Raw genomic sequence first — 25,410 nt, 5'->3', positions numbered from 1 at the left:
AGGGGTGAAAGTCTGCCCAGGGCTGAAGGGCAAAGGACTGGCCTGGACCAAGAGAAGATGATACTGCAGACCTGCAGAGGCCTGTAGAGGTAGAGCCACTCAGGCTGCTTAAGGGAAAGTACAAACTGGAAAGCATATGCTCCCTAAAATAGGATCTTGGAGGAATCAATGTGCGACCCCTAGGAAAGAACCTCAAATAGGCAACGTCCAGGAATCAGTAGGGGATATGCTGTGCTGGCCAGAGAATGTTTCCAGGTAAAACAACCCCACACCCAAACTAACGACAAAGAAACGAAGCTAAACTAAACTAAAAAATAAACAACAAAAGCTGCACAGAAAACCACCATGCAGGCAATCACCTCTTCTGATTGCCGATAAAACTGACAGTTCTAGAAATAAAGGGGAATAGATGAAAGGGTTTCAAAGTATGGGAGTGATTTTTGTTTTGTCGTTTAATGCCTATGTCTATGTCTGTCACTGTTACATACTCGTTCTGTTTAAAACCCATCCAGATGCCTCCATGGGCTCTATCAGGAGTAGGGGGGTCCTGCGGCTGCTCCCCAAAGCCAGCAGAGAGCTCTTCACGGGGAGCATGGAGCGCATGCTAGGTAGACCCTGCTCACAGCCATCACTTCTTCTTGAACACCTGATGGCACACCTGGTCGCCGCACGTCAGCTCCTGCAACATCAGAAAAGCAGGTGAGTGACTAACAAGCCAGGCCTTCCTTCCGCCCACCCTCAGCCCTCTGGGTGTCTGTGAGTTGGGGTGGAGCAGGAGCTGGAATAAAGAGGACACTTAGTCATTCTGGGCAAAGAGCATCTCAGAGACCCAATCAGCTGGCATGCCCTGCAGGTAGCAGTAATTTGATTTTGACACTTGAGTTGAGCTTGAACAACTATAAAAATGAAAAATGCAAAGAAAGTATCCTCTTGGGCAGGATTTCTCCTACTCTCGTGATTAAAGCAACATTGCTTAATTTATAAAAGGCAGCAAAGCTGCAAAGAAGGGAAGGATCTAGTGGGGAGCCTTTGGAAGGCAAGGGCCTGGTGAGTTTTCCCTGCACCCTGTGGATTTTCTGGCCTCTGGTGATCAGAACGTTGGTTGGTGGCCACACAGGCAATGACAGGGTATGGGCTGCAGAAGGGCTCCCCCAGGCCTGCCTGGGGAGACAAGAAGCTGCCTTTCATCTGGACAGAGGGAGCCCCCAGGCCTTATCTGCGCCTCGTGACCCTTTGAGGGAGGAGAGGAAAAACACGAGTGTGGGAACAACCACAAAAATCATTGCAGTTGATGATGAATCCCTTGGCTTAGCCACAGGGACGGTTGGGGTTTGTACTACAATTTAAAAAATCCACCTTCCAAGCCGGGGCAGGTAGGGAAAACTGTCGATGGAAAACAGTGACTGCCTCCCATTTATCACCAGTCGACATTGTCTCCGAAATAAAGATCTCAGGTGAGGCGAGGCTGGCTCTGAAGGGCACCCTGTGACATGAATACTGACACCAGAGCCAGGTACCTGCTTGACTCCACAGGTGAATGAATAAAGGGCCATCCATTCAATGAGCCATTCATGTAACAAACAGGTGACAGAATGCACGAAGGAGTGAAAGACTTTTCACTATTTGAGTGTTGGACAAATCACGTGTCTTAAAGACTGAAGAGTGAAAAATTAAGCTATCTAGATGGATATATTCTATACAAGGAAATCAGAAATAATTTATTCCAACTGTTCTGTTCCGGTGTCAACTTAAGCTAAAATATTTGGGGATCAGGTGGACATAGCTTAGGATGTGAGGCCAGTGCCTGTGGTCTACAGGCAGTTCCCAGTGCAACCCGCTCCCACTGCATCCCACGCCCACCGCAACCCCTCTCCTTCCTAGGCTCACATCACTGAGGACTCCTGGTCTCACCCTCCTCCAGGGCATCTTAATTCTGTGCCTCGCATTTCTCCCCGGCTGGTCTTTGGCAGGTTCCCTGCATTTCTCCTTGGATCTCGGCTTCCTAACTCAGCATCTTGAACTTTCCTTTTAATTGCAGCCGTTCACAGGAACAGCCATATAGATTTCCTCCTGGAGTCCCCTGAGCCAGATGGGAATGGCTCACGCATTTGAACCACACACATTTGGCTGGAGCTTAGGGGAGGAGGGCAGGGCCATTTTTCTTGTCAAAGCGCCTGGCTGGGTGAACCGGCAGTTGGCATAAGCAGAGTGGAGGGGAGCTGGGGACTTACCAGGTGCAGCTTGTCCCCCTCGACCCACTGCTTCCAGCCTCGGTTCTCCTTTTCCCCCTTCTGCACGCACACGAGGGTATCACCTTCCCAGACGATCAGAGTCTGTAATGAGAGGTTTCCAGGCAAATCAACTGTATGGTCTTGATGAGGACTGAACACGTGTAAACCTGCAGCTGCATTTCTGCAGCCACTCCTGGGCTTCTGCTCCGTCCCCAGAGCCGAGCTCTCAGCCACAGCCACGCCAGCCTCCCACCAGCCTCATTTCCACATACGCCCTTCGTTCTAGCCAGACCGACTTATCTTGGCCAGTTCTGTTCTCTTTGAAAGACTTCTAGTCTTCCATTTTACCATATGGTAAAGACAGCATTCCAAATTGGTGGGGGAAAAGATGATGAATTTAACTATGTCACAATGTAAAATTTCTGGAAGGGAAAGATACCTCAAAGTCAACAGATGAATAACACACTGGGACAAATAATTGTAACACCTATCAGACAAAGACCTGATTTCCTTACATACAAAGGACACCTGTACATCAATAAGGAAAAGATCAATAACCTAATAGGAAATTCAACACAAGACACCAAACCAACAGCTTACAAGGAAAAACAAAACAAAACAAAACACCCATGCAGATGGCTTTTTTTTTTTTTTTTTTTTTGGCTGTACGTGGGCCTTGTTGTGGCCTCCCCCATTGTGGAGCACAGGCTCCGGACGCGCAGGCTCAGCGGCCATGGCTCACGGGCCCAGCCCCACTCCACGGCATGTGGGATCTTCCCAGACCAGGGCACGAACCTGTGTCCCCTGCATCGGCAGGCGGATTCCCAACCACTGCGCCACCAGGGAAGCCCACAGATGGCTTTTAAACATAAGAAAATATATTCAACCTCACTTATAACAAGAGAAATGCAAATTAAGTCTGTTTGTTTTTCAGATACAATTCATCCTGTAGTCAAAGATCAAAGAGTCTAATAACACACTGGGTTGGAGGGGGTACAGAGAAACATGGGCCCTCATACAGGGCTGGTGCATATATAAATCGGTATGAATCTTTTTGCAGGGCAATTTTACATTACCTTTAAACTATAACATTGTGTATACTCTTTGACCTAGAAATTTTACTTCTTAGAATTTTCCCTACAGGAAACACATTGTGAGGACTGCCCACTGTAGGGAATAACAAAGGCAGGGAAGCTACCTAGTTTGCAGGGGGCTGCACATATGGCCCCAGAGCCAGCCTTGTCATCCAGAATGGGGAGATGGACCTTCTCCTGGTCCTGGGTTTCCTCCAGGCAGCAATGCGGATCAATTAGCACAGGGAAGGCAGCAGAGATGCAGAGCTTGTGCTGGACAACCAGGCTGAGTTGACCAGCAGGTTGGAGAAGCCACAAGAGGCTGAACCACAAGAGGCTCTAACCCCTCTTATTAAATTTACATATTTACAAATTTCACACCCTGCCCCAGTTCCTCTTCCTCCTGTTCCCCCCACTCTATCTGTCTTAGTACCTGCCAGGGGACGATGTGTACTATCCCTAAGTGGTCCTTCAAGGCCACCCACCTCTGTGCCCACATTAGGCTTGCATGTGAGGTTGATTCCCATCCGGGCAGTGGTGGTGTGTTGTTGCTGACCTACCTCGGGGATGACCCTGATGTGAGTTGGTTTTCTTCCAAGTATGTGCAAACCATATTACGCCTCTATGAACAATATTATGCTAAGGACCAGGCGTTTATTTTCCTCCCTATCTTGCAAACCCAGTTGGTGATAAACGAACCTGTGTTTTTTTGCTTTTTTTTTAAATTCACTTCAGGTCTGTTTTTTGGTAGATATCTGTTTTCTACAGATTGTTAAGTCTACCTGTTTCTAAAGCCATATTTGACCTTGACTATATTATATATTTTATGTACAATTTTATTCCTCCTTATTTTACTCTTCAGCCCATCGCAGCGTTGTTTGTTACAGCAAAGGCCTGGAAGCCTCATAAATTGCATCAGTGGCGGCTGGTTAAATACGGTGTGGTTCCTCCCCGCTCTGTAGCCCTTGAAAGGAGAAGGCAGTTCTGCACTTACGGAGAAGAGTAGTCTCCATAGTGTATAGTTTAAGTTAAAAAAGCAAGGAGGAGGGCCATGTGCATAAAAGAAGGAGCAGTGGGGAGGCATGCATATGTTTGTACACGTTCTCTCCAAGGAGGCAAAAAAACCCCTTAATAGTAATTGTCCCTCGGGAGGGAACTAAGGAGCTGGGGGCCAGGATAGGAAGGAAATTTCACTTTTTAGTGTTTAATTTTTTTTTAAAGCATGCGTATGTATTAATATTCCCCAAATTAATTTAAAAATAAACTTCTACATGTTTTCTAAAGAAAACACATCTCCTCCTCCTTTAGGACCATCTTAAGCCTCACAGTTTTGAATGTCTTAGAGAAGCTTAATTCATAGGTTATTCTCTTTCCTCTTCTGAAAGCGAGATGTTGTCTGGAATATTCCAGAGATCCCTCCCACACAGACGAGAAAGGACTCACATCTTCTATTTGGGCAAGGTCTGTGTCTTCCAGTCCCCCAGCCCATATTGTCTTACACATCAAGGACACCTAATGCATGTTGATTGAATGAATATCTGTCTCCGCTCTTTCAGAAGGGCTCGTGAGGGTGACCAAGGAGTTAAGAAGTGGAGTCCTGGAGAATAAGAGGACAAAGAGGAGCACTACACGCACATGCAAGTGCACACATGCACACAGACACAAGATTTTTGTGCACTTGGGTGTGCCACCAAGGGTGGGTCACAGAAATTAATCAGAGAGATAGACTCACCCACTCCCTGCCGTGCCTCTCCAGCTAAAGGGTTGCAGTCAAGTTACAGGAAGAAGGTAGTGCCAAGGGCACCTGCTCTGGGTTGTGATTCTCATGGGAACAGCCCTTTGCTGGAGGCTGGGCAAATTCTGTCTGAGTACTTCTCAATCTCGTGTGTGTGTGTGTGTGTGTGTGTGTGTGTGTGTGTGTGTGTGTTTATTAGCCCTGGCTTTTTGCTGCAGGCAAAGCAGACACCAGAAGTGAGAAAGGGGATTATCTCTCTCTGCAGGGCTAAGAGCCGATCCTGGAGAGAGGATGGAACTCAGAGAGGACACAGCATGGAAGGGAGAGGCAGAAGCCTAGGTGTTAACAAATGGAGCCCTTTAAGGGTCAGCAAGGGCCAAAAGGACATGATTTATTTCAGTAAGAGTGAGTTCTCCACCGTCAAAGGTAATAAAAAATGAGTCAGAGAGGACAGGCCTGCTTTTCAATAGCCCACGCCCAAAACTGAGAAGCAAGGGGAAAATGAATCATTTGGAACTGATTAGGTTAGAACAGCAGAGGGTTGCAAAAATTCTGAGACAAATATTCCTATCATTTCTGGTGTCTGATGAATTGGCCTCGCAGCCACACAGTTCAGAAAAGCTTGCCGATCCAGCAACTCCTCGGGGCGGGATTCTACAAGGGGCCGTTCCGGAGCTCGGGAGCTTAGCGTCTCCTGCCAAGACTGGTTTGATGGAAGCATTTCCAAAGGGCTTTCCATTTCCCACTTTTCTTTTCAAGGAGCCCAAACGTCATTCACCCCTGACTCATTGGCTGAGATGATCAATGTGCCAGGACAACTTGATTGAGAAATAAGATGTGTCCTGCTCTTCTGGCTTTAGAATCATCCCCAAAGAATGGTGACAGCTTTTCCTCCCCACCCCGGGAGAGCAGCCAGAGCTTTGGGGGAAGAGTTGAGACTTCGACTTGGAAGGAACTCCTGGAAGCACCAGAGAAGAGTGGGGCTCTGGGGGGAGTGGGGCTCATGGGGATAGGGGAAGGGCAGGGTGGAGGGCCCTGCTTCCTTGTGGTGCTCTGAGAGGGTGGCCCTCTGCAGGGCCTGAGAGCACGGATACCTGGGCACAGGAATCTCAGCCCGGCCCTCCTCAGCTTGGGAGCCGGGGCAGAGGTCCTGGTGGCTGCGTTGGCAGAGAGGGAGTGGGTGCCATGAGGGCTCAAGCTGCCCACTCCTGTATAAACCACATGGGCTTGCACTGGACCGTGCAGTCCCCGGGGTTCTTGTATGATGCTAAGATTTGGGAGCGGGAATCCTTAAATGCGGCTGAGATTGGATTTTCCCCCATTTCTGTTGTTGGCACTGCCCAGGTGTAATTGGATTTGGAAAACCAAAGATGTTCACGCTGAGCGTGAATGCGGACAGTGCAACAGTCGGTCACTGGGCTGTGATACCACCAGGTGACGCAGGAGGAGAGGGGACCTGCCGACGGCCCCGCCTTTCCCACCACTGCCTTACTTCTCCCCGCTGCCACCAACCTCTGCCTTATTCACAAACAGCCCCTTGGATGAGGGCCTGCCTATTCTGCAGACTCCAGTTCTCGGGCTTGGAGATAACTCCCCACTCTGCACTCAGAGTTCTCTGCTCATTTTAGGGGTCTCCCCACATCCAAAAGCTTCAAGCGGCTAGAAGTGTGCCTTCTGATGCACGGAGGATTTCCTCGATTATGTCCTGAGAGTTAAGGTGAGGCTGAGACTGAAGCCATAAGCTTGCCAGAGATTTATCTGGGTTTCTAGGATTGGAGAAAGCCTGACTTCATCTAGTCTACTGATTTTTAGGTGTGATTTGCATTGCATTTTTCTAAAAAAAAAAAAAAATTAGGGCTTCCCTGGTGGCGCAGTGGTTGAGAGTCCGCCTGCCGATGCAGGGGACGCGGGTTCGTGCCCCGGTCCGGGAAGATCCCACATGCCACGGAGCGGCTGGGCCCGTGAGCCATGGCCGCTGAGCCTGCGCGTCCAGAGCCTGTGCTCCGCAACGGGAGAGGCCACAACAGTGAGAGGCCCGCGTGCCGCAAAAAAAAAAAAAAAAAATTTAAATCAGTTGGGATCATCTAAAATTGAGATATTTCATATAAGAACATATGAATGCTCAACAGCTCCTGAAAAGAAAAAAAATTCTAGCAACATGAGGCCTCAGTCCTCCATGGCAATGCTTGGCTGCTGCTGAGGAGCTGCTCCCAGGATGAGGCTATGCTATCCCGCTGGCACTCTCAACGTCCTTCCCTATGAGTCCACCTGGCCTCTTCGCTTTGCCTGACAGGCCCATGTCAGTGTAGGAGTTGCCCTCCTACCCTGGATCCTGGAGAGGTCAGCATCCTTTAATCCCTCCTTGGCTTATAAGCTTCATGCAGAAGCCAGCCTGCTTCTTCCCACTAAACTTTCAATACTTGTTTATTGCCAGCATCATTAAGTCCATTCTGGTCCCCCTCTCCTGATGCCTCCCAGGTTGTTTCTGTCATTTTTTCATTGTGCAGCTAAACAGCCAGCCCCTGCACCGAGACCGTGTGGATGAAAACTCCACTCTGGTCAGTACCTTAATATTCCGGTTGTCCAGGCCCTTTGTGTACTCGGCAAACTCCACCCCGACTGTGAAATCCAAGTCATAGTTTCGGAACGTGCTGTTGGTTTTCGTCTTGAACTTATCACCATTTTGCTCAATGATCTTCGTCTGATTCAGATGGATGGCGATCTTGCGGGTGGCAAAATCAATATCTGTTGGCAAAGGGAGTTGTGGAGGTTATGATGTGCTCAGCCAGACGCATTCATTTCTTTAACAAGGCCGAACACTCAGGACCAGAGACGCAGATCTCAGGCCGGCCACATGCTTCGCTCAAGTGGGAAACAAGAGCTGTCTTGCACACGGCCAGTTTGGGCATCTCAGTCAACTGTTGGGAAATCCAGGGTCCCTGGACATCTCCTCGGGAGCCCTGGTGGGAGGGGAGGTAGTACCCCTGAGCTGCAACTTCCCAGTGTGTGTGTGTGCACACCCATGCACACATACACATATACACACGCACACGCCTACATATACACACGCACATGCCCCTGCCCTCACAGCAGTTCCCTTCTATCTATTTGACATATTGGTTTCCTCCTAAGAGTTTGCTGAACAGAAGACTTCATGGTTTAAAAGGAAAAAGACTGCTTAAAAATAACCAGTCTAGATCCTGGGTAAAGATGGCTCTTTTGTTCATACCCACTGAAGGGAAGAACACCTACAAACTTCCATTTTTACAGCAGATCTGGGGGATGTTCTGCCTCAGTCATGGCCCCAGCACAGCTTAGGCATATTTCAGACACTTAATAAACACGTGCTCAGAGATTTCTTTTGTTGTTTTTAAGGAAAAGATGAATAATTGTTTATATTTTTATTATGAAAGATTTCAAACAAACCAAAGTAGAGGGGAGAGTACAAGGAACCCGGCACACCCATCACGCAGATTCAACAATTGTCAAGGTTTTGCTGCACCTACTCCATTTACAGCTTTTTTTTTGCCTTGATATTTTAAAGAAAATCTTATTCATTTCTTAGAGACCATTTGTAAGTAAAAGGGAACATGCCCTTCAATAGAGTGTTTCATTTCCTAAGCTTTACATTTTACGGTAAGAAGCTAAGTGCTGAGCCCACCTCCTGTTAACCTCTGATTGTGCATAAAATGTCACCCAAGCCAAAACGACACTGTCCTATCGAAATGATGTAGAAACAGGATAATACTGGAACTGCTGAATTTCTACCCTTGCTACAAACATCATTAAGCTTTTTGTCTCTAGCCAAATCGTATTTGACCTTTGACCTCCTTTATGCCTGTGAATTCTCCAGATATCTTCGGATGCCAATATAAATCTTTAATTTTTTTTTAAAGAAAGTTTACCTGGAAGATTTCAAAAAACACAGATTGATTTGCTCATAACCCAGGGTAATAATGACTTCAAGAGTAAGAACAGTTCAGATTCACTGAGTGCTGTTTCTCTGAGAATTCCAGCCTCATCGCTATGGTAGTAGGTGATCAAACTTCACACTGTGTGCTATCTGGTGGGGGATAAACACTAGTGTGCCCATCAGTGAGACCGGCAGTTACCAACAGTTCATGGAGCTGCTTTCAATTCAGAGAATGAACATCTCCGATGGTCGCATCCCCACCTCTTCTGCTGTCCTTCCCTGGTAGCCAAGCATCACTTCCCTCACCCTCTTTCCCCATTTCCCTTCTGACACATTTCTTCCTGAATCCCTCTTTGGTCATTATCACCTTCCTTCTCCTAAAGGACCAAGAAGAAGAGGTCCAAGCTGGATGCTTGGACCACAGCAGAATCCAGGAAGGACCTTGGCTGGTCTTTTGGATTCTAAATTGTATAAAGTCAGCTTTTATCATAAGAGAATAATTTCAAGTAATAACAGGCATCCCAACAGGTAAAAGGATTATATACCTGTATCCTAAGTTGAAAAGAGAAATAGGTTCAAGTTGGCCTGAGGTGGTGTATGAATGCCAGTGCTTTGCTCAACTATTGTTCACTACTATTGGTTGAGAACTTGCCCGGTCTAAGAATTCACCAACGGTTGCCCATCAGGATTACCTGGGAAGATGTAAAAACTACAGATTTCGGGGCCTCATCTCAGACAGCAATTGTTTTCTAGGCTTAGGACTCTACAAGAATTCGGAGCTGGAGCAACCACGTTCCAACGCTGGACATTTTCTGAGAGCTTCAGCTTTGTGGCATATGAAATTGTACCGGGTCATGTCCAAGCCACACAGCCTGCAGGCCCCAGGGCATGGGGGTAGATAAATGCTGTCTCTGCTGCTGTGAACCCTCCTAGGCATCTAGGCCAGTGTTCAAAGAGCCCAGGTGCCCCACTGTATTTGCCATGGACTCAGCCTATAAAAGACTGGTGGTCAAAAAAAAATTTTTTAAGGGGAGCTCATGATCAGCTAAGTTTGAGAAATGAGCCATTAAAACCAAGACAGGCTGGCTGCTTTCACAGAGACTTTAATCTGGGGAAAATGCTTTGTAACTCCAAGAGCAGGACAGAAGATGCAGGCTTTCCCAATCTTAGGTGGCTGTAGAACCCTCCTTGGTGGGGTCTCCAGCTGGCCAGGGTTCCACAGAACATGATACAGGAAGGGTTGACAAAACCCTTTCTGAGGCATTCATCTCTGTCATCTGGTCCCTGCAATTATGGTAATATCCCTTGTTTAATTTTTCTCCCTTTAAGGCAACTGCTGGCCTGTTTGGAAAGGAAAAGACTAGACAGGACCAAGTGGTCAACTATATCGGACTTCAAAATGAATCCTTCCTTAAAACTGCTAAAAGCCGTGAAAGAACGTTTTCTGCATTCTAGTCGGTATAAACACGTGCTTGTGCTAGGCAGAGGCTAACGTGTTACACTCCAGTTCGTGTTTCTCTCCTTCTGCCCCAGGAACACAGCCTGAAGAGCCAGGTGACATCTAACTTCAGCTCCATCGCTGGACACTAGGGTCCAGATCTGGAAGCAGCAGAGAGCAGTAGCTATAAGTAGAGTTATTACTAATTGCATCAGGCTATGTTTGATGGTGTTTGTGAAGAGATCTGCCCAGTGGCTGGTGGCTTGTGGTAATGGCCCCATAAGTGGTAGCCGCTGGCACCATCATAATCAACTCCCTGATCTCATAAGCTGGTTTCCTCGGAGCCCTCTGCATTTTTCCAGATACTCCCTGCACATCTGGCCCCTGAATCCCTGACCCTCTCCTCCCAGCCCCAGCCTTGCCTGCGCCAGCATGTCTGTTCTTTCTTGTCTCCTTCCTCACCTGCTTTCCAGGCCCAGGGTTTAACCCGCAGGAGGTACTACCTGGCATTTTCCTCTTTTTCATGGAGTCTATTATTTTTTTCTCCAAAATCTCAGCTCTGTGAGGACAAGGATGATGTTGTCTCTTTGCTCCCGTGTCCCCATAGAACCAGGCCCAGGGCTGGGCACACAGTAGGAGCTCAAGAGATACTTATGGTTTGGTTAACATGGGCCCCGTGGTCTAGGATAGTGGTTCTCAAAGTGAGGCCCCTGGGCTGGCAGCATCCACAGCACACGGGACCCTCTTAGAAATGTAAATTCTGGGATCCACCCTAGACCTACAGGGGGTTGGGCCCCTCTTGTTTTTACAAGCCTTCCAAGCGATTCTGTGCATGCCAAAGTTTAGAACTTCTGGCATAAAAGAGTGAGGGTCAGATCCAGGCATAAATCCTGTCTCTGATCGCCCAGCTTTGTGACCTCAGAGAAGTCACTTTCCCTTTCTGAGCCTCAGTTTCTCACAGTAAAATGGGGAAAAGAAAGCTTATCTCATAGGGTTATTTATGTAAGGATTCAGTTAAAATAATGGCAAAAGTGCTTTACACAGTGCCGAGGAGCTGGTGGGTATTTGATGCACATTGGCCTCCACTCCTTGGCCTTTTCCACTCTGGTCAAACAGTGGTCACATCGGCATTCAGTCCAGAGTGAAATATTCAAGTCATGTTTATGCATCTCCACAGCCATCTGCCACTCCATGCAGCCCAAGTGTCCTGGCCTCTGAAGAAACAGTCAGAATGGTGGCTGATCTACCCCTCCCTCCGTCACATAGCCCTGGCCTGTCACATGGGCGTTTAATCCGGCCTGGCCAAACCTTTTTTTCCGCATGGACTGGTTTCCTCATTCCACAGGTTGACCAAAGGGTAGAAATGACTTTAGTTCCTGCTCTAGCCCTCTGTGCTGAGTGAGGAGAAGCTTAGGCTGTGCTAAACCATGCTGGAGCCACAGTTAGGAGCTGAGGAAAGAAAACCACAGGTCATGTGTTAACCAGATGAAACAGAGGGGAGGGCACCAGGCAAAACTGCAGTTGACCCTTGAAAGACACGGGTTTGAACTGCACGGGTTCACTTACATGTGGATTTTTTTCAATAGTAATTACAGAACTACACCATCTGCGGTTGGTTAAATCCACGGATGCAGAACCACGGATACGGAGGAACTGCATGTATACGGAGGGCCAACCATAAGTTACACGCGGAGTTTTGACTGCACGGAGAGCAGGGCCCCTAACACACCGCTGCTCCTCCGCCCCCACCCTGTTGTTCAAGGCTCAACCGTACTAAGGAAGAATTGGGAATTAGAAATTAGAGAAATTTAGAAGTCTACATTTAAGTGGTCTTCAGAGAGCAACTCTACTTTCAGTCCACAGATGTGGAAATCAAAGCCCAGAGAATTTAAGTGGCTGGTTCAGAGTTGCCCAGCTAGGACAGCACTCCTGGCAGTTTGCCTACAAACACATTCTGTTTATCGTTCACAACTAAAACACATTCTGTTTAAGGCTCCCCAAATGGAAATGACTGCTTGTCTCTGGTTGCCCAGAGAGGTAGATCACAGCTAAAAATGTCTACTGCCAAGAGAAGAGGTTTGTCCCGGGAACACCACCCCCAGTCAGTCTTTCTGACCAGAGCCGGGGAATCTTACTAGCGGCTCTATGCAAATTGAATCAAACATTGCTTCTTCTCTGGGTTGAAAAATGGCTTGGCCTCTTGCTACGCTTCACCGTGTGCGCAGGCTAGTTAATCATGTCACCCCTGCTCCACCCCAGGGAAGGGAGCCAAACATTCTGTCGGTGGATTTGTGATATTTCTAATCAAAAGGAAACGTTTAACTGCAGCTGTAGAATACACAGGCATACACACACAGATTACAAAAACACTTACTCTTTGTACTTTGCAGGGAAAATTATTTTCCTGGTATGGTGTCTGAACACCAGGGTTATCAAATATGTTTCATCTGCTTTTCTGGATTAAAGGTATCTCCAAGCCTGATTTATAGCCAGGTGAAATGAATTTCTATCTCAGAGGAAAACGTCCAAAGGCCAGCTATCTCTGAATAATATATATGGCTTATAGTTGCTGCAGAAGAAAAAAAAAAAACCACTGAAGTGACTTTATTAAAGCATGCTTTTCATAACTGCATTTTGAACAATGCAGGCCATAACGTTGAAATATGAGTATGCTACTCAACATTAAAATGCTTTGTAATATGCTTGTGGAAAAAGCTAAAGTTGTAGGCTAAAAGGGCAGGCGCAATTTGTAAATTAAAGAGCAGAGATGCACACATTTTCATCATATGAAATCTGAAACCCATTCTAAGTGCAGCTTCCATGGGCTTCCAACCTGAACTCCTTAATTCACAAATCCTCAGCACTCAGGCATTGTGAGAAGCAGAGTGGAAGAGCAACCTTCTCCGTCTTTCCATGCCATTTCCGCCTGCAGATAATCCACGGAAAGAGGAACTGTCCTTGCCCCTTCCTGGCTCCTTCTCTCTTACCCTCAGGGACACCTCCAAATGCATTCAACCCCTTGCCTAGCCAGCAGAGGCAGGCTGGAGACCCTGGGGTGCCTCCCTGCTCCCCTTGTACTTTTCACCTCCCCCCCTGCCATAGTCTAGTCTGCACCATTGGGATGGGGGTCGAGGAGGAGAAGCTGCCACTACACGCCAGGGGAGACCCATAGGAAGGGACCAAACTTATCTTCACCTGGGCTTTTCCCACCTACAGCACTGTCCCTGTTTGAAAGTCCAACCAGATGCCACACAAGTAAAGTCTTTGGCCAGTGTCTAACTTTATTGACTTGTGAGCACTGGCAGGAATCCAAATGCTGTGAAATTAACTCCTCGTTGGGTCATCAGACATTCATTCATTCATTCATGTAGTCATTCATTCATTTTTACCCAGGGACTCCGAGTGACCCTCTTGCAATGTATCTGAGGGTCCTGCCTTCCTGCTTCGGAGGTCCCTATCCTGATGAACTTTGCTCAGCACAAAGCTCCCCCTCCCCTAACCCCACACTTAGCACCTGCACCTGAAACCGAGCTATGGCAAGTGCTTGGGGGTTAGAAGCAGGCAGACCAGACTCCTCTCTGAGCAGCACCAATTTCCAGCCACAAGTGATCCCAGAAAAGTTCCTTCACTTCCCTGACCTTCAGATTCCTCACTCCTTAAAATGGCAAGCTTTATTTTGGCTTTATCCAAATTCTTTATCCAAATTCTTTTGGCTTTATCCCTGACTCTACCCTAAGCTCTAGATCTTATATCAACATGCTAATTTTCATACTCCACTTGGATGTGTAATGGGCATCTGTAATCAAAAGATGTAAATCAGAATTCTTAATGCATTCCCCCCTACCTGGCACCCCTGTCCAAACTCACTCCCTGCCATGTCTTCCCCATATCAGCTGATAGGGTCACAGCCTTCCCAGCTATTCAGGCCTAAGCCTGGGGGCCGTCTTCATTTCTTCCATTTCCTCTCGCTTCATTTTTATCTGCAAGCCCTGTCAGCTTTACCATCAAAATATACACTGAATCTGTCCTCTCTTCTCCAGCCCTGGGCACCGCCCTAAACCAACCATCATCATTTCTTGCCTGAACAACACAGAAGCTTCCTTAATGGGCCTCTGTGTTTCTAGTCTTGCCCTCCTGTGATTCATTCTTCACGCTGTAGTCATAGCGAACCTTAAAGAATATGAATAAGATGGATTTAAGTCTGCCCATCATAAGGCCTGACCTACCCCTGGGCTCACCACGTGCCCAACACACCAGCCTTTGCTGTGCCCTGTGCCCAGAACAACATTTCTCAGCATTCAAGCCTCGGCTCCAATGTCACCTCCTCAGACAACCTTCCCTGACCACCCATCACTCTCCACCCAAGAATTCCGCACTTACCACTACTCAAAGAGTCTTAAACTATTACCCTCTCTCTCTCCCACTAGCGTGCCCACTCCACAAGGGCAGGGAACTTGTTGCCTCGTTTACCAACGCTTCACCAATGCCTAGAGCTCTTCCTGGCATGTCATAGGTGCTCAAGGCATTTGTTGAAACTGAATTAATTAAATGACATAATGTATAGAAAGCTCACGCTAGCACGATGCTTATCATGGCATGAGAATGTTTTGTGCATGTGCTCACCTCTGATGTTACACTTTGGCCCCTTACAGTCAGGACAGGCTTTTGAACATTGTGGGTAATCAGGAAAGATTTCCTGGCAAAGACCACTCAGGTGGCACCTGCTTGACTTCAGCCTCTAAAGCTACCGCTTTCCTCGTAGAATTTTCCAGAGACCAACTAGGACTTTTTGCAGTAGCCACTGCTCTTTTAAATCTGTACATGTTGATTTCAATGAAAAGATGCTCTTTATAGAAGATGATCATCACCTTCTTTTGTGAATTAAGAGAACTGGATTTTTCCTAATGGTTACAATTTATTGAACAAAGATTTCCTAAAATATGTCTAAGTTTAATGTTAACTGAGTACTTTTATTTTTATTTATTTATTTATTATTTATTTTTGTCTGTGCTGTGTCTTCATTGCTGCACGAGGGCTTTCTCTAGTTGAGGCGAGCAGGGGCTACTCTTTGCTGTGGTGCGCAGGCTTATCGCGGTGGCTTCTCTTGTTGCAGAGCATGGGCTCCAGGCTCGTGGGCTTCAGTAGTTGTGGCGCATGGGCTCAGTGGTTGTGGCGCATGGGCTCAGTAGTTGTGGCGCACAGGCTTAGTTGCCCCTCGGCATGTGGGATCTTCCTGGAACAGGGGTCAAACCCCTGTCCCCTGCATTGGCAGGCGGATTCTTAACCACTGGACCACCAGGGAAGTCCCTGAGTACTTTTGGAACAGATGCCTTCCCTTATACATTCCTGTCTTCCTGATTAAAGTTACATGGTGGGGTTTTATTTCTTAGGCTCACCCCCTACTTCTTCTCCACTTAGGTACCAAATCTAGTCAGTTCCTGCTATGGACAACCCCTTGGACACCCTCCTTGGCACTGCTCTCGCATCTTCCCAGGACGACTGCAACCACTTCCTCCTTCAGTTCTCTGACTGTTTCTGCTGATCTATTCACGCCCTGGCTGTCAGGGTGCTCACGGCCCTTCTCTCCTCTGTACACAGTACTTCCCAGGACCCTCTCCTTACCTGGTGTCCTTGGGTGATGGTCACACATGGTGTCACACCGCTTCAGGATCCGGTCCTGGTACCTTTCTGACTCTTCTTACCCCTGCGGCCGCCCTTGCACTTCACTCCCTGGTAATATGGCTTCTGCTTCCTTTGGCCACCCACATCCTCATCAGTCTGACCTTGGCACATGCTCACAGGTCCAGGCCTGACTCTACCCTTGTGTGGAGCACTCCTCTCCTTCCTTCAAAACCCCACCCAGGGGCTTCCCTGGTGGCGCAGTGGTTGAGAGTCCGCCTGCCGATGCAGGGGACACGGGATCGTGCCCCGGTCCGGGAAGATCCCACATGCCGTGGAGCGGCTGGGCCGTGAGCCATGGTCGCTGAGCCTGCGCGTCCGGAGCCTGTGCTCCACAGCGGGAGAGGCCACAACAGTGAGAGGCCCACGTACCGCAAAAAAAAAAAAAAAAAAAAAACAACCCACCCAGAAGTACTCAGGAAACCTCCAATGATCCATCAATTGTAGCTCCCTCCACCCTCACCGCCACACACAGTTTTAAAAAATTTTGTACATTTCAGGTATACAGCATCATAATTCAACATCTCTATAGACTGCAGAGTGATCACCACCACAAGTCTAGTTACCATCCATCACCATACAGTGCACACACTTCCGGTCACCATTGTTCTATTGTCACTATAGTCCTTTCAGGCCCAAGGGGCAGAATCACCCACTGTCCCAACTGTGGCAGACTATACTTTCTTTAATGGCTGCAACACCACCACCTCTCATCCTACAGGCTGTTCTTACAATATGATTTTGAGAGGCGGGGTCTATGTACCTTCCCCTTGAATGTGGGTGGGCTCATGACTGCTTCAACCAATAGAATACGGTGGAAGTGATACTGTGTGATTTCTGAGTCTGGGTCATACAAGGTCATTCAGCTGCTGGCTCCTGTCTCTTTAGACACAAGCAGAGTACTATGAGGAAACGCAGGCCACATGGGTCACCACATGTACATATATCCACAGCCCCTTCTAAGGTCTCAGTGGCTGGCCAGCACCAACTGCCAGATACAGGAGCCAGAAGCCTTTGAGATGGCTCTGGCCCCAGCCACTGTCTTACTGCAATGGAATGAGAGCCTCCTAGCAAGGACCCCCTATATGAACCTGGTCAACTCCCATAACTATGAGAGACAATGATAAAATCTCTGTATAATAAAATCAAGCCACCACATTTTGGGGGTGGTTATAATAGAGAACAGGAATGCAATTTGTACAAGGCTATAGCTTGACTGTCTGCACCAGTTTGAGCTCCTTGAGAACAGAGGCTGGGCCCGGGCCTGCTGCAGATGGCACCATCCCTGGCTTCCACGGGTGACGTCTAAAGCTTTGGTAAAGAAGCTGAATGATTCCCCATGTACGTGCAGTGCTGGTCTCACTCCAGGGCAGAGTGAATGGACTCTCCCCCAGCGTTCTTTCACAGCACGGGGACCTCACTTTGAGAGGTCTGCCCTTTAGATTGAAGACCAATCCTCCACTCCCTGACCCCCCGATCCAAGCTGAAGGAGGACCTCAGGGCATGACAGATTCCTCAGGGTAGAGGAGTTCACCAGCTGCTCTCGTCACTGTCAAGAAAGAATCTAGGGCCTCAGGAAACACAAGGTCTAAGAAGGCAGGAGAGGAGGTACCATTGACCCTTGTCACCCATTCTCTGAACAGCGAATGACTTTGAAAATTTGGGGCAAACCCAAAGGTTGCCCTGACATGTCATTGCTGAGGCTGGCAGCCAGGTCATGTGGGGAGGCTGGGGGTGGAGTGAGTCACCAACTGGGAACAAAGACAGTTTGTCCCCAGACCCACCTCTCGACAGGGGTATCTCCTTCCTAGGGAACCAGCCGCCAGGCACACAGAAAAAGCCGACTCCCTGGTGCTAGGGATTAACATCTAAGAAAGAGACAGCTCTTTGGCAGGGAATGGAGTTATACTTAGTGATATTTCCATATCTGGGGATGTGGGAGGATCTCCACATATGTTTTTCCCAAATGCGAAGGGCCTCGTGCTCAAAAGAGCTAGAAGGCAAGCTTCACTGACTTGTCAGTGTTGGGAAAGCCACCCCTGTCTTGTGGGGTGGATGTGGAGGAAATTGTACAGATCTGCTGGGTTGTGTTTTGGTTTTTTTTGGCCACACCGCATGGCATAGTTCCCTGACCAGGGATTGAACCCACGTACCCTGTATTGGAAGCATGGAGTCTTAACCATTGGGCCACCAGGGAAGTCCCTGCTGGGTTGCTTTCAGCAGATTCAATTGTGGGAGGCCGCCCCACCCAGCTGCTTCTGGCTGAGCCCTTGAGACCTGTTTCCAGTCACTGCCAGTGCCTGTCTGCCCCACTTGTGTCCCCATGGGCAGGTGAGAGGGGTCAGGTGTCCCATGTCCACGGTGGGAAGGTGACTCTGACTGAGTCGTTTCTGCACAGAGCCTCATGGATTCAAGCTGGGGCAAGCTCCTGGGATACTGTAGGCCATCAGCAGTGGGTAAACCGAGGCACCAAGCACATCCACATTCTGGGTATAGCTAATACCACCCCCTATGGTGCTAATCTCCATCAGGAAAGTGGGAGCCCACCCCTCTCCACTGCAGAGACTCGTACAAAGAGGTCAACCCGTTTGCTCATTAGAGTGAAATCAATGTAGTTAAGTTGTTGAATTGGAAGTCATGACTGTAGCTCTGAGATAAGAGGTGTCCGATACCAAGGAGAACTGGAAAGGCCACTCCCTTCAAAACTTCCTCGACAGAGACATCCAAACATCACATTCACGACCCACGCACCCCTCCCCCACAAGGAGGGTGTAAGTGGGTGTGAAAGAGTCCAGAGGAAGGCTGCTTTTAGGAAGAGGATGTTTTGGACAGAGCTGACAGGGTGCCCTGCATCCCGGCATCCCCCAGAGGGAATAGGGGATGGTGACAGGAGTGCTTGCCTCTCACCTTAAGACTAGAAAGAGGGGCTCCAGGGGCCCACCCTGTACAGCCGAAAACTAAACTGAGACTCGATTTTGTACCTAAAGTCACCATAGGACTTTATATAATTTAAGAATAAGCAACAAAGGACACAAAATTGCTTTCTTATTATATTCCCTGAGTTGGGCTTGTTCAGCTCACTGCTGAAAGCTTGAAACCACCAAATAGCTCTTGTTAAAGTACTTTCAATCATTCAAAGCAACAACCAACATCATCTGGAGAAACAAGGCTGGTGTTATTTCTCTATCTGGTGGATGAGGAGACTGGTTCGGAAAGGTTAAAAAATTGGTCAAGGTCAGAGAGAAAGCCTCAGCTGGCCCACTGGTTTGGTTTCCTCCTCTGTATGATCTTGTTCGGAATTCTAGTTCTGAGCTCATTTCCAGCCCATTTACTCACATATGGAAGCAGGATTCCATTTCTAGTCTCACTCAGGGTACTAAAAGCAGGGGCAACAGGATTAGTGTTCTGATAGGGGGATTTTTGTCTCCTCCCCCCTCTCCCAACTATATTGGTAACATTCTGTAGCCAGGCGGGGAAAGAAAGCTATCCAGTGTTGTAAACATGTCTAAAGTACATGAAGAAATTTCCAACCTCTGTAAATTGCAAAACATGTCACATGAGCTCTCCTTGTTTGTTGACACGGTGGAAGTGTCATCAAGCTAGAAGTGAATTGCACAGAAAAACCCACAATTCCCATTCTTGATGAGACTTCCCATCATCACATCCAAATTATTGGGCCTCAGACCGTACCCGCAGCCATTTTTTCTCATGCTTCATGTAGGGAAGTTCCAGCTGGGAGCTCCCTATGCGGAGAGATCTAAAGCTAGAAAAGGTGATCAGGAGGTCATTGCAGAAATAAGGACAGGCAGACAATGCTCCTTGCCGGGGCCTGGCCTATAATATATGCCCCCAAAAGTGAGCTCCCCTCTATGGGCCCACTTGCTCTGGTTTTGTGTGTTTTCTGCCAGCCCCACAAGAGAGCCCACAGGAGAGTCAACTCAGGACACATGATGATGGAGCCCCTGGCTTGGAGCCTAGTTCAGAAGTCAGGTGAGCAGTGAGTTGTTTGATGTATATGATGAAAGCCTTTCCTAGCCTGATTTTCTCTAGGCTGAGAGATGTTATCTACTCTTTTTCTGCTTCTCTACTACAAGATTAATAAAAGAGCAATGCAGGGGTCATATGTGCATAATATCAGATCCAACTGGTTATCTAAGAGATGGCAATCACAAGGCAGGGGAGCTACTGCATTTTCCTCTCAAGTCTGGCTTTCCTCACATATGCATGTGTGTGTGTGTGTGTGTGTGTGTGTGCCTCCTCCATTCAGTGAATCTTTTCTGTACGCCAAGGACATTGTAGACATAACCCCATTTATTATTGTTCCCAACTTGCCGATGAGGAATCTGAACCTCAGAGAATGCATATGACTTGCCTGATATTACACAGCTGGTAAGGAGCGAGGAGTGAGGCTTGCACACAGGTCTGGGGAACTCCACAGTGGCACTGCCAGGAGGGCCAGACCACAGTCCTTCCAAAGTTGCCCTCCCTCTCCCTTTCCCACCTCCACCCCCTTTCCCACCTCTGGCATCCCCCTTACCTAGAGCCTTCATGTAGCCTTCAAAGTTTTCATTACTCTCCATCTCCCAGGTTCCACTCTGGTCCCTTGTCATGGTGGTGGCCTTTGGTTACCGTGGATGTGTGCTGGATGGCAAGGAGCAGGCTTCAGGGCAAACGTGTTAGAATGAGCTACTTTTATAATCCAGTGGACCAGGTTTATGGCTTTGAAGATAACACGCTCAAAGGTCACAAGCACAGCCCAAAGGAACTTTCCTTTCCTTTGCAAAGTTCAGCAGGACCATGAACAACCCATGCTCAAAACCTGACGTGGCCGGGCGTGGGTGTCCTTGTGACCTCCAACATACACAAGGCCTGGAACAGCTCATTTTTGGCTGGCTGGGCTCCCACAGAGCCCCTGGCCCCATGCAGAATACTCTATCCAGCAAACACCCAGTACCCACCCAACATGCACAACAGGCCATCAGATCCCAGGCTTCAAACCTGGAGTCTCTCAGCTGTGTAGCCAGAACTTCTGGCCTGGCTGGTAAAGTCAAGAAGAGGGGAACTCATGCCTGTGGGCCTCCACTCTACTTTGTGCTGGGCAGGAGACACCTTTCATCTTGTGTTCTTACAAGAGCCCTGAGCTATGTTTGACCATCTCCATTTTACAGATGAGAAAGGCTCAAGGAGGTTAAATCACATGCCTAATAACTACTGGTCAGTGGCCGAACTGGGATTCAAACTCAGTCTCGTCTGGCTCCAAAGTTCTTTCTAAGGAAAAGAGCTTTGTGAAGACAGTGTGCTAAGTTCAGCTTGGAAAGGGCAGCTTGGGTTAGGGTTTGAGTTGAGAACCTGATTCTCACTTGCTTCCCAGCAAGGTACCCTGAGAGCATCTACACAGTGGGGTTACTCAAGAAAAGCATTTTCTGAGAGCATGAATCTACTAAAAGCAAGCAGCACCCAGAGGGAGGCCAGATGGAGGGCAGCAGGGTAGTGGGACTCTGCTTTAGACCCCAGGAAAAATCTGAAGATCACCTGACTAAGCTGAATCGCATGGCTGGCATTTGGACAAGGACTCTTGGTTCAGGACTGTTCTTCAAGCTGGCTATCTCAGTGGGTCAGAAAATGGGTTGGCTTACTGCTCTGACACATGGTTCTGAGAATTGGGGCTTGAACAGGGGCTCCTATACTCTGAAGAATGGAGGTGTGAGCTGAGATGGATAAACCATGAGTCCCCAGTTTTAATTTTGACACATTGAAGCTCTAATGTATATATCCTTGTGCTATGAAATCTAAGCAAGTGGTTCTGCTGTGTGTGGTTTGAGAGGTATAAAATGACACATTTATTTTTCAGTAAATATACTGGAGTCAGAAAGACACACAGTAAAAATTGGCCCAGCTGTTGTCAAAAGACCAATGTAAGTTGAAGGGAAGAGGGTAGTAAAGGACAAGTTCACTACAAATGGAAAATGAGTGAAAGCATCAGAAGTGGACAGATAAGGAGCCTTGGACTTCATCCTTTGAGGTCCAGCCAGAATCTGCTGTATGCTGAGCACTCAGCCTCCTGGGAGCTAGGTATTCCCCTCCAGGCTCAGATTCCGATTCCTATCTGAGTTCCCTGTAGGTCTCCCTTGCAAGAAAGTAACAATAAGCTGGCCATGTAGGGGAGGAGACTGGGGACAAGAATGTGTTTGCCAGTTGCAAAAAGCCAGGGACTTGGGTTTTAATGGGCATGGGGGTGGGGGTGGGGGTCATTTACCCTGTGTAAGGCAGGAAGTTGAAACTGAGATGCTTGCATAAAGCCAAAATACTTGATGGACTAGTCCCTCAGTGAGAGTGTGAAATAGTCAAAATCTACCTAGAGACAACAAGAAAGTTTATTTGGCCTGGGTTCTACGTGAGTTAAGAAAAAAGGTTCTTCATTGTTCTGACTCTGGTTTGGGGTTTGAATTTATGCTGCCTGGTAGTCAACATATTAAAATAAATGCAGTCTTGAGCTTGCAATACTTATAGACTGTTGGAAAGAAGTAAATGTAAAAGCTGTCTGGAGGGACACACCTTCAACCCAGACCAACCAGAATTCTCTGTGATAAAGCCATGCCAAATGTGAGCTCATAATCCAAAATTTCAAAACACACATGAAAATAATCCACCAAAAAGGGAGCACCAGCAGAAACATACAGTCCAATTAGACTTCTAAGAGCTTCAGATAATAAAGACTGTCAGATATAAAGTATAAAATAAGTATGTTAAAATTAAAGAAATTTAAAAGCACTTAAAAACATAAAAAAGGATAAAATGATTTTTTTAAAAGATAGATTAAAAATAACCAGAGAGTAGTAGAAACTTAAAAATATAGTCATTAAAAGTAAAAATGTAATAGAGGAGTTAAACAGCTGATTAAACACAGCTGAGGAGAGAATTAGTAAATTGGAAGAGAAAGCTAAGGAAATTACCCAGGATGTATATACCACAGAACACACTGGTGGAAATTTAGAACATCAAAATAAAAATAAAATTCTAAAATCTTACAGAGAAAACAAAAACAATCATATACATTACCTATAGAGAAACAATACAATAATCAAAATGATATCAGACGTCTCAACAACTCTGATGGAAGACAGTGATGGAACTAAGGGGAAATACTTTGAGTAAGAGTTATTAACCCACCCAACTTCATTAAATTATGAGGGTTTTAAAAACTAAAATAGTTTCACATATTATAGTCCCAAACTGGAAATAACCTAAACATCCATCAACAAGTTAATAAAAAAACAAATTGTGGTATATTCACACAATGGAATACTGCTCAACAGTAAAAGGAACAATCTCCTGATATATATAACAACATGGATGAATCTCAGACATTATGCTAAGGGACAGAAACTTGACACAAAAAATCACATACTGCATGTTTCCATTTATATGAAAGTCTAGAAAAAACCAAATCTCATCTGTAGTGATAATAAAATAGGCCAGTGGCTTGATGGGTATGGGAAGAGAAGGTGAAATAGGAAAGGGCACAAGGAATATTTCTTGGGGAGGTAAGATGGAAATGTTCTACAGTTGAGATGGTTGTTGTAAGAAAATTGCCAAACTCAAACACTACAATTGATATCTCTTCCTTTTTATTGTATGTAAATTTTGCTTAATAAAAATGAATAAAATTGTTTTTATTCATGTATTCATTCATGATTGTTTCTGTAAAAATATTTAGTTTCAACCCAAACTAAAATCCCTTATTATGCCCACCTGAGAAGTTAGCTGACTGACATGAAGTAAACATGTGCTAAGGAGGCTATAATTGTTGATTGACTAGATGTTTATAAGAAATAGAGGTTTAAATGATGAACAAAACAATAAATGAAATTAAAAATTCTCTAGAAGGAATCAATAGCAGAGTAACAGAGGCAGAAGAACAGATAAGTGACCTGGAAGATAAAATAATGGAAATAACTACCACAAAGCAGAATAAAGAACAAAGAATGCAAAGAATTGAGGACGGTCTCAGAGACCTCTTGGACAACATTAAATGTACCAACATTCGAATTATAGGGGTCCCAAAAGAAGAAGAGAAAAAGAAAGGGACTGAGAAAATACTTAAGGAGATTATAGCTGAAAACTTCCCTAACATGGGAAAGGAAATAGTCAATCAAGTCCAGGAAGCACAGAGAGTCCCATACAGGATAAATCCAAGGAGAAACTCGCCAAGACACATATTAATCAAACTATCAAAAATTAAATACAAAGAAAACATATTAAAAGCAACAATGGAAAAACAACAAATAACATATAAGGGAATCCCCATAAGGTTAACAGCTGATCTTTCAGCAGAAACTCTGCAGGCCAGAAGGGAGTGGCAGGACATATTTAAAGTGATGAAAGGGAAAGACCTACAACCAAGATTACTCTACCCAGCAAGGACCTCATTCACATTGGGTGGAGAAATTAAAACCTTTACAGAGAAGCAAAAGCTAAGAGAATTCAGGACCACCAAACCAGCTTTACAACAAATGCTAAAGGAACTTCTCTAGGCAGGAAACACAAGAGAAGGAAAAGACCTACAATAACAAACCCAAAACAATTAAGAAAATGGTAATAGGAACATACATATCCATAACTACCTTAAACGTATATGGGTTAAATGCTCCAGCCAAAAGACATAGACTGGCTGAATGGATACAAAAACAAGACCTGTATATATACTGTCTACAAGAGACCCACTTCAGACCTAGGGACACATACAGACTGAAAGGGAGCGGATGGAGAAAGATATTCCATGCAAATGGAAATCAAAAGGAAGCTGGAGTGGCAATTCTCATATCACACAAAATAGACTTTAAAATAAAGACTATTACAAGAGACAAAGAAGGACACTACATAACGATCAAGGGATCAATCCAAGAAGAAGATATAACAATTGCAAATATTTATGCACCCAACATAGGAGCACCTCAATACATAAGGCAAATGCTAACAGCATAATAGGGGAAATCAACAGTAACACAATCTTAGTAGTGGATTTTAACACCCCACTTTCACCAATGGACAGATCATCCAAAATGAAAATAAATAAGGAAACACAAGCTTTAAATGATACATTAAACAAGATGGACTTAATTGATATTTATAGGACACTGCATCCAAAAATAACAAAAAACACTTTCTTCTCAAGTGCTCATAGAACATTCTCCAGGATAGATCATATCTTGGGTCACAAATCAAGCCTTGGTAAATTTAAGAAAATTGAAATAGTATCAAGTATCTTTTCCAACCACAATGCTATGAGACTAGATATCAATTACAGGAAAAAATCTGTAAACAATACAAACACATGGAGG

The 25,410-nt window shown here is 46.4% G+C and overlaps 1 protein-coding gene across 1 annotated transcript; it reads right to left on the bottom strand.

The window, feature by feature from the left end:
- Positions 1-628: 628 nt before the first annotated feature.
- Positions 629-20,679, bottom strand: RBP2 (retinol binding protein 2). Its single transcript, XM_060100230.1, has 4 exons — positions 20,607-20,679; positions 7,606-7,784; positions 2,232-2,333; positions 629-679 (listed from the first exon to the last, which is right to left on the bottom strand). Exons 1-4 carry the CDS (start codon positions 20,677-20,679, stop codon positions 629-631), a joined length of 405 nt encoding a protein of 134 aa, XP_059956213.1.
- Between the last annotated feature and the right edge of the window lie 4,731 nt (positions 20,680-25,410).

The sequence above is a fragment of the Mesoplodon densirostris genome, chromosome 5 (genome assembly GCF_025265405.1).
Source record: "Mesoplodon densirostris isolate mMesDen1 chromosome 5, mMesDen1 primary haplotype, whole genome shotgun sequence".
Taxonomy (NCBI): Eukaryota; Metazoa; Chordata; class Mammalia; order Artiodactyla; family Ziphiidae; genus Mesoplodon; species Mesoplodon densirostris.
Note: the sequence above shows the minus strand (reverse complement) of the source record. Positions and strands in the feature narration are given on the sequence as shown.

What these genes read in the sequence shown, in the direction of transcription:
- RBP2 (XM_060100230.1), bottom strand. Translation starts at nt 20,679, where the DNA reads ATGACAAGGGACCAGAGTGGAACCTGGGAGATGGAGAGTAATGAAAAC. An exon ending in AGGCTACATGAAGGCTCTAG is followed by an intron (nt 7,785 to 20,606) that starts GTAAGGGGGATG and finishes CTTTGCCAACAG; the next exon opens with ATATTGATTTTGCCACCCGC. An exon ending in TGGACAACCGGAATATTAAG is followed by an intron (nt 2,334 to 7,605) that starts GTACTGACCAGA and finishes CTCTCATTACAG; the next exon opens with ACTCTGATCGTCTGGGAAGG.